The 21,253-nt window shown below is 34.9% G+C and overlaps 1 protein-coding gene across 2 annotated transcripts in view; it reads left to right on the top strand.

Annotated features, from left to right (window-relative positions):
* Nucleotides 1-21,253, top strand: part of TDRD3 (tudor domain containing 3) — a 202,139-nt gene that overhangs the window by 106,785 nt on the left and 74,101 nt on the right. For both annotated transcript variants that reach the window (XM_027116135.1, XM_027116136.1), the window contains 3 exons: nt 5,602-5,762; nt 9,357-9,498; nt 19,884-19,955. In XM_027116135.1, the coding sequence (XP_026971936.1) occupies nt 5,602-5,762; nt 9,357-9,498; nt 19,884-19,955 (375 nt within the window). The remainder of the gene's footprint in view (nt 1-5,601; nt 5,763-9,356; nt 9,499-19,883; nt 19,956-21,253) is intronic.

Genomic DNA, 21,253 nt, shown 5'->3' with positions numbered 1-21,253 from the left:
ATTACCCCTTAGATTGTTTATTTGCATTATTACTCTTTGCTTCCTGGTCAGTCTTGCTCAGCTCAGTATCAGTTTCATCAGTCTTTGCAAAGAACCAATGCTAGACTTTGTTAACCCTCTTTACTGTATTTTTAGTTTGCTATTTCATTAATTTATCTTTATTTTCTTCTTTCTTGTACCTTATTTGAACTCATTCTGTAGTTCTTTTCCCAACTTGTTAGTTCGACTCATTTATTTACTTTGTTTTCTAATATAAGCATCTCGAGGCTATTAATTTTTCTTCTACCATTGCTTTAACTATATCCCAAAGGTTTTACACATGGTATTTTCATTATCATTCGGTCCTAAATATTTTTCAGTTTATATTAAGATTTCTTCTTTGTTTTAATAATAGAACATTATCTTTTTTTTTCTTTTTGTTACAGATTTCTAATTCAGTTAGATTGTGGTCAGAGAATTTGGACTGAAAGATAGCTGTATTTGAAGACGCTTACATTATGGCTTGATATATATTTATATGTCACATGCTTGCTTAAGGGGAATATTTCTTCCCTAGTTGTTAGGTTCACAGTTCTATATAAATTCTCTAGATTAGGCTTATTGTTTTATAGTCTGTGTTTGATAATTCCAAATTCTCAACTCCTTAGAGTCTTAAATTTTTTTTAAACATTAATATTTTTATGATTCTCAGATTTTGTAGCTTATTTCCTTGTATCATATGTTCTTGTAATTTTATATTTCTTTATCTTTCTGCATGGAAATCTTGGGCACCTGAATCAGGAAAGCTGATAGAAAGGATTATGGAGCTAGTGTGGTGCTACCAGCTGACAGTGAGTTGAGATTCTGGCTAAGGTTAACTTTGCTACTTTTCCATAAGCTGAAAGCTGAGGGTCTCAATTGCAGTGTTGTTTCGATCAGAAGCAAACATAGATTTTCTCTGGAGGAAAATGTCCTCCAAATTGAGGCTTACCATAGATGCCTGCATGGGTGACATGGGGAAAGTTCTGAAATTTCTAACATTATAATAAACAATTCTCTTTTGTTCCAGTTATTCTTGAGTCTGATACTATCCTTAGGATGGTACAGGGTGTGACAAATGATACTTTTTTTCTGATTTCTTCCTGTCCCACCCCCATGTTTATTAATATCAAATTTTGTTAAAATGATATTGAATTATTTCAACAGAGCAAAGAAGTAGATGAGAAAGAGGGTGTCATAAAAATTTATCCCTCAGGCGTTTAAAGCAGCTGTAGGCAGAACCACTATTTCATATTCCAAGGCAACTTACTTGAATCATTACCCAGTTGCTTGGATCCTCAGGTAGAGATGTGAATAGTCCAGCAAAAACTTCTCTTGATATAAATATGAGTGGATGAAAAAATGAGGCCTAGAAAATCTCTGCTGAAGCCACTGGAAATGCTTTTGGAAGTAGTAACAGAGTAAAGAAATAAATTATGATTTTAAGTACTTAAAAAGGACTGTGGAGAATGAAACTTTTTTATTCTCTTAATTTTAACCCACTTTGCAATAATGACGGAAGATTTATCAGAACTTAATCATACTCATAGATTCCTTCTGAGTATATGGCCCCATTTCTAGGGTTGATGGAAAATGTGATGCTTATGTTGTTAGGTATAGATAGAGTGAGAAATTTATTTCTCAAGGAAATTGATAAGATTATAAAAAGAAATGGCTGGCAGATTTTTCATAGTATCATAGAATCTCTAAATTTAGATAGTTTCTTGATTCCTCAAAAATTCTCAGTTTTAACCGTTTATCTAGGTGTGATCAGACTATAGATAAGTGGTTCCATGTCATCCAAACTTTGGAGAGTCTGATTGTAAACAAGAATGTTATTTAATATGATCAATAAATTAATAAACTAATACAGTCATTTAAATCTGACATTCCATGTCAATTGATATGACTAGTTAGGAGTTCAGATGATAGAGAGGTCCATCTACCTAGGGAAAGGAAGGAATGAAGCCTGGATGACTTTTTCTGGCCCCAGAGAATATCTCTGGTGTATACTTGATATTGTTTATTAGAATTAGAGATCTTCAGCTCGGTGGTTTGTGACCACCTAGAGGGCTGGGATAGGGAGGGTGGGAGGGAGGGAGACGCAAGAGGGAAGAGATATGGGAACATATGTATATGTATAGCTGATTCCCTTTGTTATAAAGCAGAAACTAACACACCATTGTAAAGCAATTATACTCCAATAAAGATGTTAAAAAAAAAGAATTAGAGATCTTTTTTCTTAACTATTTAAATTTTTTACAATAATTTCTTTTACTTGCTCCTTATTGCTCATGTAAAGGTGAAAATCAGACATTAAAGAAATCTTGGGCAAAATTAATCCTTGATTTTTATTATTTTCATTTAAATATGATATCTTTTTTCACTTTGGGGCTGCTCTTGATGCTAGAGGAACAAGGATTTTTAAGTTAATTCTCATTCAGTTTTGTGGATGCTTTTAGATGATTTTAGATTTAGGGTTAAAGTTAGGATTTAGGATCTTAACATTTTATTCTGCTATTTGTGTTTTATTTAGATCCAGTACTTCCCTATTTATTTTCTGACCACAGAGGATAATAAACTGAATATTGTAAACATAATAATGAAAAAAATCGTTATATCTGCAATTTTACTTGTAGAATCTTTCTGAATTGTGGAACTAGTCTTAAGGCCTGTTGATTCAAATTGAGAATTGATTATAAAAAGACTGTGTGTAATTTGGGAGTTTCTAAGGAGAGTCTAATAAATAGTACCTTCTTTTTTACTTTGGTTCTGAATCGATTGAGAAAGAAAGAAGTGGCAGATGTGGGCCAAAGTATCAACTTTACTACTGATAAAAATTAATTTGGAAGATATGGCTTGGTGGGAGAGCCAAATGGATGCATTAATTGAACCACAAACCTGACAGATTTGTACACTCACTTATTGCAGTGCCAATCCAGTGAAGAGGCTGAATAGGTACCTCCTCTTTAGGGTCCCTACCTAGATCCCAAGAAAGGAAGGGTGAGGATGAGCCCAAAATATACAGTATATTCCTCCCAATCAGATAAGTCATTTCATAAATGGGTGTGTTAGTTTCCTGAGGCTTTTGTTACAAATTCCCACAAACTTGGTGGCATAAAACAACAGAAATTTATTCTTTCACAGTTCTGTGGGACAGAAGTCTAAAATCAAGGTGTCAGCAGGGTTGGTTCCTTTCGGAGGCTCTGAAGGAGAGTCTGTTTCATACCCCTCACATAGCTTCCAGTAGCTGTGGGCAGTCTTTGGTGTTCCTTGGCTTGTAGATGTGTAACTCCGATTTCTGCCCCCATTTTTTTCTTCCCATGGCCTTTATACCCAGTGTCTTTGTGTTTATTTCCCCTTCTCTTCTAAAGAAGCTCATCATTGTATTTCTCCTAATCCAGGATCATCTCATCTTTAGATACTGATCTTAATTAGGTATGCCAAGTCCCTTTTCACAAAAAGGGTTATGTTTACAGGTTCCAGGTAGACATATATCTTTTGGCAGGACCACTATTTAATACACTAAAAGGGATGGAGAGGCCAGGAGTTGGAGTAGTTAAATAAGTAAACTTGCTGCTTGCTAGGAAACATCAAGATCTGGGAGCAGGTGTTCCTCCCTAGCATTCCTAGCTTTTCGTTCTCATGGTCAACCGGTTGTAGGAGATCAGCAAAAATGGTCCTGTTCCCCCCTCTGTGATTGCGTTGTTGGCATTATCTTCAATTTGTGTTTCTTTGGCAGAATCTTTTAAAGCCACTTGTCCATTTTGTGATCATTAATAGTTAAAACTAGGTAATATCTGTATATCCATTTAACTGCACACAAATAAATGTCAGTTTGTCACAATACATTGAAAGCAAACAAACCAGTGAAGGTGCCATGTCAACACCCTTGAGATGTAGATTTCCCCAAATTCTATAAAGATGCCTTGTTACCTGTATGTCACATGGACTGAATGAGAGTGTCTTTGTTGCTCTGATTATGAAGTATTAGGAACATTTAATTTCTTTCTTACTAAGAATTAAATAGAAACAATTGTTTTCCTCCCACACTTCAATGGATGTGCACTCCCTAGTATCATTGTGGAACACATAAGTCTAGATCACCACTGATTGTCTAATAGAACTTTTTGCAGTGATGTAGGACAGTCTGTATATGTGTTGTGCAGATATGGAACACTCAGAATGTGACCAGTGTGACTGAAGAATTGAATTTTTAATTTCACTCAGTTTTAATTAATTTAAATGTAAATTTAAATAGTTATATGTGGTTAGTAAAGCAAAGGCTAAATATTTGTCAGTGTCTAGGCTGAAAATATTGGGAGTAGTAGAATATAGAGAATGATGAACATTATAAGAACCGTTAACATGCCTCTGCTTTAATTTAAATGTCTTTATTTTAATGGCATTAGCAAAAGTAAAAGAAAAAGTTTATCCAGAATTAGTAGCTTATCTACATTTGTTAAAGGTTTTAGACTTATTTCAACTTAGAATTTTTTTTCATACTTGAAAATTAGATGTAAGTTTCGTATCTTTTCTCTAATTATATTCTCTAGGGCTAAATTTATAACAAAATTACTGCTTTTCAGGAAAGATACTGGTAAATATGAAGTGGAAATTTGTCAACCTGGGAACATGCTTACTCAAGAAATTGTGTAAATGTTATTTCACATTTCTCTTTGCTGAAAATATAAATTAAACTAATGCATACAGAAATATTTTACTTAAAAAGCTATAACAAAAAGCTTTTTTTTCTTTGTAAGTATGATACTACTTAATGGATATAATATTTTGTAATGTAGAAAATGTTACTTTATGTTAAATTTATTTTTCAGACATGTTTTGCTCTCATTCCCCAGTTATACCATAAGTGTTTTATTATATAAAATCTTTTAACTTAATATTCAATAGCTAGTTAGCCCATCAATTTTCTTTTTGTCTTTGATTAAAATATGGCTAGATAGGATGTTTATTCTCCTTACTGCCAATGAATAACAGCATAGCATTAAACTCATTTAAAAAGGAAATGTGACAATAAGTCAAGCATAGTTCACACTTCTTAGACTTTATATGGTTTAAATTTTGGAATATGTTTTTTTTTTAATGCCAGAAGAAGGTGTACTTTAAACTTGATGTTTCTGAGCGGAAAACATTCCTTTCAACTACTGCTGTAAAGTTGATGTCCCTTAAAAAATTACCAAGTTCTTTAATTCTAGAATGTCTGTTAATGTACATGGGTGGAACGGGAGGGTATATGTGAACAATTTAGAGCACATAAGACTGAAAACATCTTTTAATATACCTTTAATTCAGAAAAGTAACTTTTTCCCTGAAGTTTTTTCCTGTTATTTTCTGAAAATGAATTCAGAATTATATTAAAAAAATTCTTCAGGAGACTTTTTTGAAGTTTTATCTTTAAATACAAAAGAAAAAAAAACCCACCCTGATGTATATAACAGTTTAAATTTTGAACTTATTTAATTGAATTATCATTATAAATAATAAAGTAAGGAAAAGAGAAACATTTTAAGTGAAAACAAAGCTATGGCTAAAAGTGCTATTTATTCCTTTGTCTTTTGACAGCTTGAAGGTCCGTGTGTTTTGCAAATTCAAAAAATTCGCAATGTTGCTGCACCAAAGGATAATGAAGAATCTCAGGCTGCCCCAAGAATGCTGCGTTTGCAGATGACTGATGGTCATATAAGTTGTACAGCAGTAGAATTTAGTTACATGTCAAAAATAAGGTAATTGGCACTTTATGGTGTACATTTGTTATAAGTGTTTAAAGGTACTGTTCACATTGGATTTTGTTTTTAAGACCTTTGAAAAGAAGGAATGAACTCTTAAGTGCATGTTACAGTTTTTCAGAATAAATTAAAGAGTTTGTATTTTTACTTTATCTGTAAAGAAAAATAGTTTAAAATGGAGTTAGTTGCTCCTTACTTTTAAAGTTAATAATTAAAAACAGAAATTTAAGGTGCTCTTACATGGAACGTAAGCTTTTCAATTTTATCACTAAATTTTAGGTCATTAAAATTTTTTCAGAACAAAAATTTCTTTAAATATGTCACAATTTCTTCCTTGACAGTTAGTTGTATCCATTATACTGTTTAGCAGTCTAGACATGGTACCCTGATAGCAGATGAGTGAAAAGTTACACTTGGAGGAGCATAGGTGATTGGCATTGTGGTATGTGGGAGGAGATGTGGTAGGTTGAGGCCTTGTATGCCATGTTCAATGATTTCTTTTTTTCTTCCTTCAACTAGTGTCTGCCTTTAGTGAGGGAGGCTCCTTCCTTAGAAGATATATTTATTCGTCTAAAATGTTGATTTTCATATACAAAGGGGCGTATATTGACTTTGTGATTATGTTGTCTTTTTTTTGAAGAGTAGAAAGAGTCCTACTTTTATGGAGAAACTTCCATAAAAGGAAACGCAGCCTTTCCTCCTTTGACAAATTTAATCAGATCCCCTCCAAGGGAGTTCACAGATGCCTGAGAAGAAAGACTTGCCATATAATGGCTCATTCTCTCATTTTACTGCTGTATATTTCTCTGAGGTAAATGAAAACACAGGATCAACCCAGAGAGGAGGGTCCCTTGTGCTGTTTTCTTTTGTTGAATTTATTACAGTTTGACCGTTGAAAAAAAAATGTTGCTACTTTCTCATTCACTCATCATTGAAGTAGCGTGTCTACTTTTGGTGCTGTAAAAACAACAGCTTACAGAAGTGTTCTCACATATGAACAATTTGGGAGACCATTTTCAAAATAAGTTTGATTATTGGTTATCTTAGAAGGAAGGTAGAAGAACTCACTAGAGAGGATAAACCAGGAACTGGTGTAGAATGTGTTTTCTCTACCGGACATTGCATTTCTCTGGGGTGCTTCTTTCCATTCATCTATCCTACCTCCAGCCCCACTTCTCACTGTATTTTTGTTTTTGTTCTGTTTTTTGTTTTTGTTTTTAATTTCAATGAAGAGAGAATAAAGGAACTTTGGAGTGTGAATAAAGTATTAATTAAGCTACAGTAGGCTCTCTGAGTAAGAGTTACTTATGGCCCTGAAGGTGATGTAATAAAAATTATATTAAAATTTTAGCACCTATTTATTCTTTTGTGGGAATAGAACTGTAATTTAATTTGGTGAATAGAACTCTTTATCAATTATCTTAATGAAATTGTATGTCCAACTTCAAGTAATTCACCATGTTTTCCTTCTTAACCTGTTAGAAAAAGAATTTGGGAAAGGTACAGTTATTTTACATAAAAAATTAGCTCATTATCTGCTTTCAGATTAGCTTTTAGTTTTAAAAATCACAATTTAAATGCCCTTGTAATTTGCTTGCTATTTTTTACGGTCTTTTGTAGTTTCTTATGTTGCTAATTTGTGTTTTTTACATTTTCATTTCATTACCAATTTACTAATGTGTTAGAAATTATTGGCGAAAAATGGTTTTAAAGAACACATATTGGTCTTATATAAATGATGTAATTCATTAATAATTTCTTTAGAGGTAAAGAGTATAGAAGCCTGGTACCCTTGGTGCTTAGTTTTTTTATTTATCCCTAAATGATGACTATAGAGTTAGAAAATCTGTATCTGCTGATTAACTGGAATTGGGAAAAACTTCACTTAGTGTAAGTGTATTCAGTTGTTGCTGATCTTGAAGTTTGATAGACATTGTGGTAAGTTGCCTGCATTTACCACCACACAGCTCTCTACTTAAGAGTTAGGTTAGGCAAGGCTGTCCATGACCATTTGTTTTCTAAGTTATATAGGATGACTAAGAATGATTAAGCTTGGAGTCCTGAGAATAATTTTTACCAGATAATGTCTTACTCCATATGGGCTCTTTGAAATCTTAAAAATAGGCATATTCTATTTCTTCTTGTTAATAACTGTTTTATCAACCGTCTTTCTTAAAAATAGACCAGAGATACCAGTGCTTTCATTGATTTGCTATTGCACTTATCGGCACATGGTGAATTTTATAAGCTTTTAAAAATGTGATAATGTAGGGGGCTTCCCTGGTGGCGCAGTGGTTGAGAGTCCGCCTGCCGATGCAGGGGACGTGGGTTCATGCCCCAGTCCGGGAGGATCCCACATGCCATGGAGCAGCTGGGCCTGTGAGCCATGGCCACTGGGCCTGCACATCCGGAGCCTGTGCTCTGCGGCGGGAGAGGGCACAGCAGTGAGAGGCCCGTGTACCGCAAAAAAAAAAAAAAAAAAAAAAAAAATTTGACAGTGTGAAGTCTTTCAGCATGATTTTCTAATTTATCCCAAGTGTTTTAGGACTATCTTTATTCCTATTTGGAGTTCTTTACCCCTTGCTGTATGTGCGAAGAGATGCAGTGGGGCTTGGTATATGTGCTTTTACTTTAGAATAAACCTATGTGATGAAATGGATTTCTTCCACTGTTTCCTTTATTAAAAGATTGATAGGAGATGTTTTCTCTGGTGTTTGTAAAAGGGGTCACGGTGTTATAATGTTTGCCCCACATCTGATAATGTTAACCTATTATGAAAAAATACTTTTGAAGTCAGTATGCTTTAGAGCAAATAACTCTCATTTGATCTTTAACAGGATAGTTAACCAAAAAGAGCATTGTTTCATGTGGATTACAGTAACTCACATAGGTGTTCAATGTCTAAGATTATTACTGGTTTGATATCTCTTCTGTATTGAAATTTAATTTTATAATATAGTATATCTTTGCAATAATGCACAAAGCTCAGAGGGGGGAAAAAAGGGCAAATCTTACATTTATACAACATGGCATGGTTGAGAAAGTACTTTCATATCTTTTACTCTATTTATCTTTACCATAAGTTTGTGAGCTGTGATTTTTATTATCCAGATTTTTTTATTTGTTTGTTTGTTTGTTTACTGACTTATTTTTTATTTATTTATTTATTTTGGCTGCTCCGGGTCTAGTTGCAGCACGCGGGATTGTCGTTGCAGCATGCAGGATCCTTAGTTGCAGCATGCAAACTCTTAGTTGCAACATGCATACGGGATCTATTTCCCCGACCAGGGATCAAACCTGGGCCCCCTGCATTGGGAGCACCGAGTCTTACCCACTGGACCACCGAGGGGGAAGTCCCTATCCATATTTTTTTACATGTAGAAAAAAATTAAGGTAGAAAATGACAGTCTTGTACCTGGTCTTCTGACTTCCTCCCTGATGACCTATTCACACTATATAGCCAGTCACCTGAAAAATAGTTTTCACATTAGTGCATTTTGAAGAATTTTACCAGGTCACAGTATAAGACTGAATTCCAGTTTGGGGAAGGAGCTTAAATGTGTTTTAACTCCTTTTTTCTCTTTGCTTTAGCCTGAACACACCACCTGGAACTAAAGTTAAGCTTTCAGGCGTTGTGGACATAAAAAATGGATTCCTGCTCTTGAATGATTCTAACACCACAGTTCTTGGCGGTGAAGTAGAACACCTTATTGAGAAATGGGAGTTACAGAGAGTAAGTGTAAACTAAGAATGGTTTGAACTTTTAAAACACTACACTCTTTTTATTGTATTCTCTGTTTTAAGAGATCTTTCTATAATGGCTAGTAAAATTAGTTCTTTATGCCAGAGTTGAATAGAATGGAACACAGTGATCTTTACAGAAACTATCTACCTTTGTTTAACCATATTGTTCTTCTAAAACAGATGTCATTTTCAGTATTTGTTACATTTTATTACATATTTTAAAGGCCATTCTTTACTGAGGAGTTTTCAAAACTGCCAAGATACCAGTTGTAAGATATGTGTAATGTATCTGTATATAATTCTTTCTTCAGAAAATAAGTGTTTGTGCATATATATGAATAATGTATGTGTATTTGTCTTATTCACACACACACACATACACACAGATACAAGTGAAAGCAAATTAGAATTTCACTATAATGAAAGGGTTCTTGTTGCATTTGTCTTCCTAGTCACATTAGTTGATGTTTTCACCATTTATGTTAACAGTATCTTTATCCTCCTAGTCATCTAGGTTATCTAGTAATTGTCCTTCTACTTTGCTTCTAGCCACGAGTTTTATTGATCCTCTGCAGTCAGATCTCTTGTCAATCCCTTGCTCTCAGGTTCCATTGCCATTATTGTAGTTTAAGTCTCTGGCCTGAACTACTTGCAGCCTTTTAACTGGTTCCACCATATACCCTTTCTCCATCTTCTAACTTATTGTACTTCGGCCAGATTATCTTCAACATAATTCAGATCATGCTACACCCTGCTTTTATTTCACATACCTTAATCTGGGATTCAGGTCATTTATAATTTAGCCCTAGTTCCAGCTTACCTTTTCAACTTTCTTAATTTTTTCACATAGGTTTTGTTTTAGCTAAATGGAACTACTTACTCTTTCTTTGATTCTCTAAGCTTTCCTCAGTTGCACTTTTGAAAAAGAAAAAAGATTTTCCCACTTTTAAGACATTCATCTTAGTTTCTCTCTCATCCCCATGCTTTTAGACTCAAAACAAGTGCTCGTTTTTTTCACAAAATGAAATAATTGCTCCTTTATTGAATTCTTAGAATACTTTATTCATTGTATTAAGAAGTATATTACTTTTTATCTAGCACTAAAATTATATTTATTTCTTATCTCCTTTGATTGTAAGCTTTTTGAGGTCAGAATTCTTGTTTGTGTTATCTTTATTCAATTCTAGAAATATTTGTTGAACAGTGTGTAGGTCTTGAGCTGGGCGCCTATATCTGTATATCATGTAATTCACCTAGCAGTCTTGTAAGAGAGTGTTATGTCCATATGGATCAGAAAATAGGCTTTAAGAACCGTTAAACTTATTTTATGATTAGACCACTAATAGGTGATGGATCTGAGCCTTCCTGTATCTCCAAAGTGGTGGCCCTGAGTCTTATATGTAATAAACATCATAATAAATAATAGTGAAATAAATGAATTACAAGCACATAGAACTAATTACTCTTTGAATTAGAATTCATGTTTTTGTGCCACTCTCAGATCTTGTCTGTTGTCTAAAGTGAGTCAAGGGGCCTAGCAATATTTCAAACTTTTGGTATTTTAAGATAAATTACTCTTTTCTATCTTCTAAGTTTGAAAGTGCCTCTGTTTGGGATGTAAATAGATAAGGAAATTTAGGCACATTTTTTATTCCTTAGTACTCATTCCTTATGATACTAATGTGCTACACTTTGGGCTGCTGTGAAATATAAGATACTATTATATACTATATAAGATACTATGAAATATAAAATAATATTCCATAACTGCATTGTTTGATTGAAAATATTGCACAAGCAAGTAAATCAGAAGTGGTTTGATAGTTTTATATAAATAGCCAAGTTTATGAACTTAAAATTTCCTGGAGAAATCCCACCCATTTCATGTGATCTTTTCCTTTCACAAATTAATATATTGTATTTTTATTATCATTAGAGATTTTTAAAAGTGTGTTAAGATGTTGTCAAGTCAGACCAACATATTATACATAATTTTTACAACCCAGCCAGAACTACCTTACTAATTGTAAAGTCAGTCAGACATTCCTAGGAACTTCCTCACCTCCAGCACACACACATACACACACACAAACACATACATGGATCAGTAGTACTTTGATAGTTATTCTTGTAATGTTTTATTATATATTTTTGTACTTTGTTTCCTGAAAGCCATGCTAGTATTTCGTGTTAGGGGGCAGTAAAAATTTACATGAAAAAGAGTTTAAAAACATCTTAATATGATAATAGTTCTCTTTGGTTTTATAGTTTTTTTGATTTTGGTAACTATAATGTTGTAGAAATCATGGAGAGTTCAAATTACTTGAGCATCTGGCAGGTGAAACACATAGAAATCAAATGTACATATAGAAATAATAAACCATAGAGTTAATTTTGGAAGTAATGGGGTCCTAGGCATTCTTGCAAAATACATAGAGGGGGAAGAGAACATTGGATAGTATTTGAAGCATGTGTAGGTGTTGTAGTTGTAGCAAGTTGGATATAGACAGGTGACGAAAAGAAAAACTCAAACCTCAAAGTATGATAAAGATAGGTTTTGGAGAGTTCTGTAGCAGATATAATTTGTAAAGTAATGTAGTTCTATAACATTTTAGTGCTCCCCCCCTCACCTCCTATGACAGATAATTTTTTAAAAACTTTTTCTGTTTTTAAAAATTGTAAAGTATACATAACAAAGTTTAACATTTTAATCATTTTTAAGTGTAAAATTAAGTGGCATTAAGTACATCCTTATTGTTACACAACCCCCTCCCTCCAGAATTTTTTATCTTCTCAAATTGAAACTCTGTACCAATTAAACAATAACTTCCCATCCCCCCCTCCCAATCTCTGGCCACCTTGTACTCCAGCTATCTCATAATAGTATAGTCATATAGTATTCACCCTTTTGTGTCTGGCTTATTTCACTTAGCATAATGTCTTCAAGGTTCATCCATGTCGTAGCATGTGTCAGAATTTACTAACTTTTTAAGGCTGAATAATATTCCGTTGTATGTAAATGCCACATTTTGTTCATTCATCCACTAATGGACATTAGGGTTCTTTCCACCTTTTGGCTATTGTGAATAAAGGTGTTATGAACATGGGTGTACAAATATCTGCTTGAGTTCCTGCTTTCAGTTCTTTTGAGTTTATACTCAGAAGTAGAATTGCTGGATTGCATAGTAATTCTGTTTAATATTTTGAGTAACTGCTGTATTGTTTTCCACAGCAGCTGCACCATTTTACGTTCCCATCTGCAATACTTAAGTGATCCAATTTCTTGACATCCCTGCCAACCCTTGTTATTTCATGTTTTTTGGATAATAACCATTCTAATAAGTGTGAAGTGGAATATCATTGTGGTTTTGATTTGCATTTCCCTAGTGCGTAGTGATGTTTAGCATCTTTTCATATGTTTACTGGCTGTTTGTATATCTTCTTTGGAGAAATGTGTATTTAAGTCCTTTGTCTATTTTAAATTTTGTTGTTGTTGTTGTGTGAGTTTTTGATTTATTCTGGATATCAATTCCTTATCTGATATATGATTTGCAAATATTTTTCACATTCCATTGGTTGCCTTTTCACTCTGTTGGTAGTGTCCTTTGATGCAAAGGCATTTTAAATTTTATTGAAGTTCAGTTTTACCTGTTTTTTTTTCTTTTGTTGCCTATGCTTTTGGTGTCATATCCAAGAAATTGCAAAATCCCAATGTCATGAAGCTTTTTCTCTATGTTTTCTTGCTGAAGTTTTATGGGTTTAGCTCTTTGGCTCTTAAATTTAGGTCTTTGATCCATTTTGAATTAATTTTTGTACATGGTTTAAGACCTTTGCATATGGATATCCAGTTTTCCCACCCCCATTTGTTGAAGAGAATCTCCTTCCCCTATTGAATGACCTTATCTCCCTCATCAAAAATCATTTAACCGTATTTTTTTCTTTATTTTATTTCTTTATTTCTTTATTCTATTAGTCTGTCTTAATGCCAGTACTGTTTTGACTACTGTAACTTTGTAGTAAGTTTGTAATCAAGAAGTATGAGCTTTTTTCAGGATTATTTTGACTATTCAGGGTCCCTTGAGATCCCATATGAATTTTAGGATGGATTTTTCTGTTTCTGCAAAAAGCATTCTTAGGATTTTGATAGGAATTGCATTGAATCTCTAGATCTGTTTGAGTAGTATTGCCATCTTAACAGTATTAAATCTTCCAACTCATGACCATGTGATGACTTTTCATTTATTGGTGTCTAATTTCTTTTAGCAATCTTTTGTTGTTTTCATTGTATAGATCTTCTTCTTTGTGTAATTTTATCCCTAAGTATTTTATTCTTTTTTATTCTAGTATAAATGGAAGCTTATAACTTGCAGTTGCTTTTTGCTTAGCCTAGTTCTCAGCAGTGACTTAAGGGAATTCCTATACAGGTTTCTGGAGCTTCATTTCTGTGCAGGCCTTTCTTTTTCAAAACTCTGCCCCAGAGCTTCCAGTTATTTCAGCCTGGCTTGAGCTGTGAGACATTTTCTCAACTCAGAACTCTGTGCTGTCTGTCTGCATTATGCCTCCAAGCAGAAAGGCAGAGTTCACCTGTTTGTTTGTTTTTTTCTCTTTCTCTTTGGGATTACAGTCCTGTGCTACTTCTTGCCCTATGTCTTAAAACAGTTGTTTCCTACATGTTGTCCAGATTACTAGTTGTAGAGGGAGATTAAGTCTTGTCTCTTACACAGTCATAGGATGGGAAGTAGAAATCCTGTAATATGCTTTTAATTATATACTGTGTATTGAGAGATGGTATTATTGGCAGCTTATGTGAGCTTTTAAGGAAGTCATGGCATAAACTGAAATGATTTATTGCTCTTTGAATGGTCTTTTTCTTTAATCTAAATTAAAACTGGGGAAAGGACCCCTAGATAAGTTTATGCATTTGCTGTTTTTTCTTAAACTAGGTTAACATCTTAAATACAGCTTATCAAGAAATGTGATATTCATATATAGTTTAAATTGTTCTTTGATTAATTAACTGAATATTACTGTTGTCTTTAGTCTTAGTTTTTTTCTATAACTTATACAAAATATATAGTATTCCTTTTATAATGCAGGGACTCTAGAGTAGGTGTAAGGTACATATGGTAATTTTTTAACTTATTTTTCACCATTTAAAATATTTTAAACGTAACATTTTCTATAACAATAATCATTAAAAATGCACAAAAAACTTCAGAGTCGAGAAGGTGTATTAAGTGACAACCAGTGCTTAACAGATATATGTTAACACCTCAAAGATAAAACAGATAGGAGGACTAGATGGGTGAAAAGATTCCATATGGCATTTTTTTTTTTAACATCTTCATTGGAGTATAATTGCTTTACAATGGTGTGTTAGTTTTTGCTTTATAACAAAGGGAATCAGCTATACATATACATCTATCCCCATATGTCTTCCCTCTTGAGTCTCCCTCCCTCCCACCCTCCCTATCCTACCCCTCTAGGTTGTCACAAAGCACCAAGCTGATCTCCCTGGGCTATGCGGCTGCTTCCAACTAGCTATCAGTTTTACATTTGGTAGTGAATATATGTCCATGCCACGCTCTCACTTTGTTCCAGCTTACCCTTCCCCCTCCCCGTGTCCTCAAGTCCATTCTCTAGTAGGTCTGCATCATTATTCCCATCCTGCCCCTAGGTTCTTCATGACCATTTTTTTTCTTTATATTCCATATATATGTGTTAGCATATGGTATTTGTTTTTCTCTTTCTGACTTACTTCACTCTGTATGACAGACTCCAGGTCCATCCACCTCACTATAACTCAACGAATAACTCAATTTCGTTTCTTTTTATGGCTGAGTAATATTCCATTGTGTATATGTGCCACATCTTCTTTATCCATTCATCTGTCAGTGGACACTTAGGTTGCTTCCATGTCCTGGCTATTTTAAATAGAGCTGCAGTGAACATTGTGGTACATGACTCTTTTTGAATTATGCTTTTCTCAGGGTATATGCCCAGTAGTGGGATTGCTGGGTCGTATGGTAGTTCTATTTGTAGTTTTTTAAGGAACCTCCATACTGTTCTCCATAGTGGCTGTATCAATTTACATTCTCACCAACAGTGCCAGAGGATTCCCTTTTCTCCACACCCTCTCCAGGATTTATTGTTTATAGATTTTTTGATGATGGGTATTCTGACTGGTGTGAGATGGTATCTCATTGTAGTTTTGATTTGCATTTCTCTAATGATTAATGATGTTGAGCATTCTTTCATGTGTTTGTTTGCAACCTGTATATCTTCTTTGGAGGAATGTCTATTTAGGTCTTCTGCCCATTTTTGGATTGGGTTGTTTGTTTTTTGATATTGAGCTACATGAACTACTTGTAAATTTTGGAGAATAATCGTTTGTCAGTTGCTTCATTTGCAAATATCTTCTCCCATTTAGAGGGTTCTCTTTTATCTTGTTTATGGTTTCCTTTGCTGTGCAAAAGCTTTTAAGTTTCACTAGGTCCCATTTGTTTATTTTTCTTTTAATTTCCATTTCTCTAGGAGGTGGGTCAAAAAGGATCTTGCTGTGAATTATGTCATAGAGTGTTCTGCCTATGTTTTCCTCTAAGAGTTTGATAGTGTCTGGCCTTACATTTAGGTCTTTAATCCATTTTGAATATATTTTTGTGTATGGTGTTAGGGAGTCTTCTAGTTTCATTCTTTTACATGTAGCTGTCCAGTTTTCCCAGCACCACTCATTGAAGAGACTGTCTTTTTTCCTCTGTATATTCTTACCTCCTTTATCAAGAGTAAGGTGACCATATGTGTGCGGGTTTATCTCTGGGCTTTCTATCCTGTTCCCTTGATGTATATTTCTGTTTTTGTGCCAGTACCATACTGTCTTGATTACTGCAGCTTTGTAGTATAGTCTGAAGTCAGGGAGTGTGATTCCTCCAGTGCCATTTTCCTTTCTCAAGATTGCTTTGGCTATTTGGGGTCTTTTGTGTTTCCATACAAATTGTGAAATGTTTTGTCCTAGTTCTGTGAAAAATGCCAGTAGTAGTTTGATAGGGATTGCATTGAATCTGTAGATTGCTTTGGGTAGTGTAGTCATTTTCACAATGTTGGTTCTTCCAATCCAAGAACATGGTATATCTCTCCATCTATTTCTATCATCTTTAATTTCTTTCATCAGTATCTTATAGTTTTCTGCATACAGGTCTTTTGTCTCCTTAGGTAGGTTTACTCCTAGGTGTTTTATTCTTTTTGTTGCAGTGGTAAATGGGAGTGTTCCCTTAATTTCATTTTCAGATTTTTCATCATTAGTGTTTAGGAATGCAAGAGATTTCTGTGCATTAACTTTGTATCATGCTACTTTACCAAATTCGTTGATTAGCTCTAGTAGTTTTCTGATGGCATCTTTAGGATGCTCTATGTATAATATCATGACATCTGCAAACAGTGACAGCTTTACTTCTTCTTTTCTGATTTGGATTCCTTTTATTACTTTTTCTTCTCTGATTGCTGTGGCTAAAACTTCCAAAACAATGTTGAATAATAGTGGTGACAGTGGGCAACCTTGTCTTGTTCCTGATCTTAGTGCAAATGGTTTCAGTTTTTCACCATTGAGGATGATGTTGGCTGTGGGTTTGTCATATATGGCCTTTATTATGTTGAGGTAAGTTCCTTCTATGCCTACTTTCTGGAGGGTTTTTATCATAAATGGGTGTTGAATTTTGTTGAAAGATTTTTCTGCATCTATTGAGGTGATCATATGGTTTTTCTTCAATTTGTTAATATGGTGTATCACATTGATTGATTTGTGTATGTTGAAGAATCCTTGCACTCCTGGTGTAAACCCCACTTGATCATGGTGTATGATCCTTTCAATGTGCTGTTGGATTCTGTTTGCTAGTATTTTGTTGAGGATTTTTGCATCTATGTTCATCAGTGATACTGGCCTGTAGTTTTCTTTCTTTGTGACATCTTTGTCTGGTTTTGGTATCAGGGTGATGGTGGCCTTGTAGAATGAGTTAGGGAATGTTCTTCCCTCTCCTATATTTTGGAAGTGTTTGAGAAGGATAGGTGTTAGCTCTTCTCTAAATATTTGATAGAATTCACCTGTGAAGCCATCTGGTCCTGGGCTTTTGTTTGTTGAAAGATATTTAATCACAGTTTCAATTTCAGAGTTGTGATTGGTCTGTTTATATTTTCTGTTTCTTCCTGGTTCTGTCTTGGAAGGTTGTGCTTTTTGAAGAATTTTTCCATTTCTTCCAGGTTGTCCATTTTATTGGCCTATAGTTGCTTGTAATAATCTCTCACGATCCTTTGTGTTTCTGCAGTGTCAGTTGTTACTTCTCCTTTTTCATTTCTAATTCTATTGATTTCAGTCTTCTCCCTTTTTTTCTTGATGAGTCTGGCTAATGGTTTATCAATTTTGTTTATCTTCTCAAAGAACCAGCTTTTACTTTTATTGATCTTTGTTATGGTTTCCTTCATTTCTTTTTCACTTATTTGTGATCTGATCTTTATGATTTCTTTCATTCTGCTAACTTTGGGGTTTTTTGGTTCTTCTTTCTCTAATTGCGTTAGGTGTAAGGTTAGGTTGTTGATTTGAGATGTTTCTTGTTTCTTACCGTAGGATTGTATTGCTATAAACTTCCTTCTTAGAACGGCTTTTGCTGCATCCCATAGGTTTTGGGTCATCGTGTTTTCATTGTCATTTGTTTATAGGTTTTTTTTTTCATGCGGTACACGGGCCTCTCACTGTTGTGGCCTCTCCCGTTGTGGAGCACAGGCTCCAGATGCACACGCTCAGCGGCCATGGCTTACGGGCCCAGCTGCTCCGCGGCATGTGGGATCTTCCCGGACCAGGGCACGAACCCGTGTCCACTGCATCGGCAGGCAGACTCTCAACCACTGTGCCACCAGGGAAGCCCTGGAAGCTTTTTTTTTTTTTTTTTTATTAAAGAACAATCTGTTGAATACTTCTTTTAAGTATACATTGATTTGTAAAACAAGACTTTTGTTAAGGAAATTTTACTGTAATTGAAATTATCCTCCATATTATAAACTATAGCAGTCTGATCTCTTTAAATAGTTAGAAATCACTTTTATCAGTATTCCTATGAACTGTTTCTAGTTAACAGCACTTCTGACACCTAGTGTGGAGTTTTCTTTTCCACATCAAGCAATTCTCCAGTTCTCTCCACTGGGATACCAGGTTGATGTCCTAAAATTTAATTCAGTTCTGACACTAACTACCTGGATTTAGTACAGACCCCGTAGGTTAAGAACTCAGTCTCAGAAGACTACCCCTCACTTCAGGTGCTAATTGAAAGTAGTAGGTCCTGATGTTATCCACTCTTCTGTCCAACTTGGCTATAAATTAGGGGTTCTCAGGATCCCCTGCTCAGATTTGATAATTTGCTATAATGGCTCACAGAACTTAGGGAAACACTTTACTTGCTATTACTGGTTTATTATAAACGATGTTATAAAAGATAAACAGCCAGATGAAGAGCTTAATAGGGCAAGATCGGGAAGGGTCCTGGACACAGGAGCTTCTGTCCCTGTGGAGTTTGGTGTGTACCACCCTTCTGGCACATGGATGTATTCACCAGCCTGGAAGCTCCCTGAACCCCATCGTTTATGGGGTTTTAATGGAGGTTCATTACATAGGCCCGCTTGAGTTAATCACTGGCCGCTGGTGATTGACTCAGTCTCTAGCCCTCTAATCGCATGGTTGGTTTTTCCAGCTACCAGTCCCCACCCTGGAGCTTGCTAGGGGCCCATTAATAGTCACCTCATTAATATAAACTCAGGATGCTCAAAGGCGCTTATTATGTAGAACAAAATGTACTCCTTAACCCTGTGATTCAGGAAATTTCAAGTGTTTTAGGGTCTCTGTTCCAGGAACTGGGGACAAAGACCAAATATATATTTCTTATTATATAACAGTATCACAAATATGTTTTTTGCTAATAGATTTTTATGTCTAAAAATTTCATTTTGAAGATAATTTCCAGATATTTTTCTGTCAGATTATTGTTTTACTATGCATTAAAATGAAATTAATTAAAATGAAATTCTTGCTACCAAAGTTTATCATCTTTGTTGAGAGGTTTTAACTGTGTTTTCTTCTTATGGGAGCAACTTGGCAAATACTTCTGAAAATCATGTCAATTTGGGTTTTGGAAAGGGGAAGTAAGGGGAGAGTCTTTGCCTAGTTATTGAAGTTAGGAATACGATAATTTATATAGTTTGAAATTAATAATAGAAGGCTTTTTTTCTATTTCCTATAAGAATCTACTAAAATGAGTAGATTCCTGGTGCATTATAAGTGTTGTTAAATATATTTTTAATGTATAATTTCTGTTTTACAACTCACTTTTCTCACAGAGCTTGTCAAAACACAATAGAAGCAATATTGGAACCGAAGGTGGACCACCTCCTTTTGTGCCTTTTGGACAGGTAATGACTTTCATTTTGGCAGATGAATTTTAATCAGCAAAAAATGTTTTTCATTTGTATTCAAGCTGTGTTTAGTTTTGTGCTGAACTGTTCACTCAGAGGTCATAGGAGTTATATGGAAATATATTAACTACAGGAAATCAATAATTGTGTTTTTTTTTCTCGTTATTGTAATTAAAGTTTTTGTGTAGATTCTTTTCTCAAAAGCTGTTAACCCAGGGCTTCCCTGGTGGCGCAGTGGTTGAGAGTCCGCCTGCCGATGCAGGGGACACGGGTTCGTGCCCCGGTCCAAGAAGATGCCACATGCCGCGGAGCAGTTGGGCCCATGAGCCATGGTGGCTGAGTCTGCGTGTCCAGAGCCTGTGCTCCACAACGGGAGAGGCCACAACATTGAGAGGCCCGCGTACCACAAAAAAAAAAAAAAAAAAGCTGTTAACCCAAAGATTGAAACAGTTAAGAGACACACCTGAAATGCAGCTTAAAATTAATATCAGATGGTGGTGGGGGCATTTTTTTGAGAGAGAAATGCAGAAGTAAGAAGACAAAAATATGCTATAATTTCTCACTTTGTTCATTAAAAACAAAAGAGGGAGAAAAAATAAAAGCATCAACAGAAAAATTGACAGGAGACAAAAGAGTGAGAACATGAGGCAGGGAAGGGCATCAATGCACTTTAGGAGAGCCTGCTGTCCCAGCTGCCCCTTCCGAGATTCTATTCTTCTGCCTTGATCCAAATGCCCATCTCAGTCAGGTACTTAATTTTATTTCCAGTTGGTATTTTCATTTTCAACTACAGCAGCCCTGATTCTTCTCTCACATAAGCTAAAGGTTTTCCTTCTGTTTCCTAACTTTCAACCCCCTTGCTGCAAAATGTTACCCTGAGGTACCTCCTCAGCTGACCAATATCGTGTGTCTTCCTGGTTGTGCTAAGCCTCAAATTGCCTTTAAAACAGTCTCCTCCAGCTTGTCCCTGCTTTATAACTGAAGAATCTGAGAATAATCCCTGTGGCTGCTTGCTCTTTGCCACGTGATACCACTAAAATTTAGCTCTTGGTAATCTGCCTTGCATTTGTGCTTTATTTTCCTTCAAGAGTGCTGGCTCAAAGTGAAGATGAGTTGGGGACACAACAGCTAGGAAACAGACCTATATCTCAATAACAATTAAAAAAATTTTGGTATGAAAAACAGATACCTAGTTGATCAGAAAATAAGTGGGCAGGATCAATTGACTGGCATCCTCTTCAAACCCCTTTTTGGAGGGTCTACTCAAAATTAAATAAGACATTCTTGCATCGTGG

The sequence above is a fragment of the Aethalodelphis obliquidens genome, unplaced genomic scaffold, assembly GCF_003676395.1.
Source record: "Aethalodelphis obliquidens isolate GAN/ISIS:26980383/991018 unplaced genomic scaffold, ASM367639v1 scaffold16, whole genome shotgun sequence".
In the NCBI taxonomy this organism is placed as follows: domain Eukaryota; kingdom Metazoa; phylum Chordata; class Mammalia; order Artiodactyla; family Delphinidae; genus Aethalodelphis; species Aethalodelphis obliquidens.
This window is presented reverse-complemented; position numbering and strand designations above follow the sequence as displayed.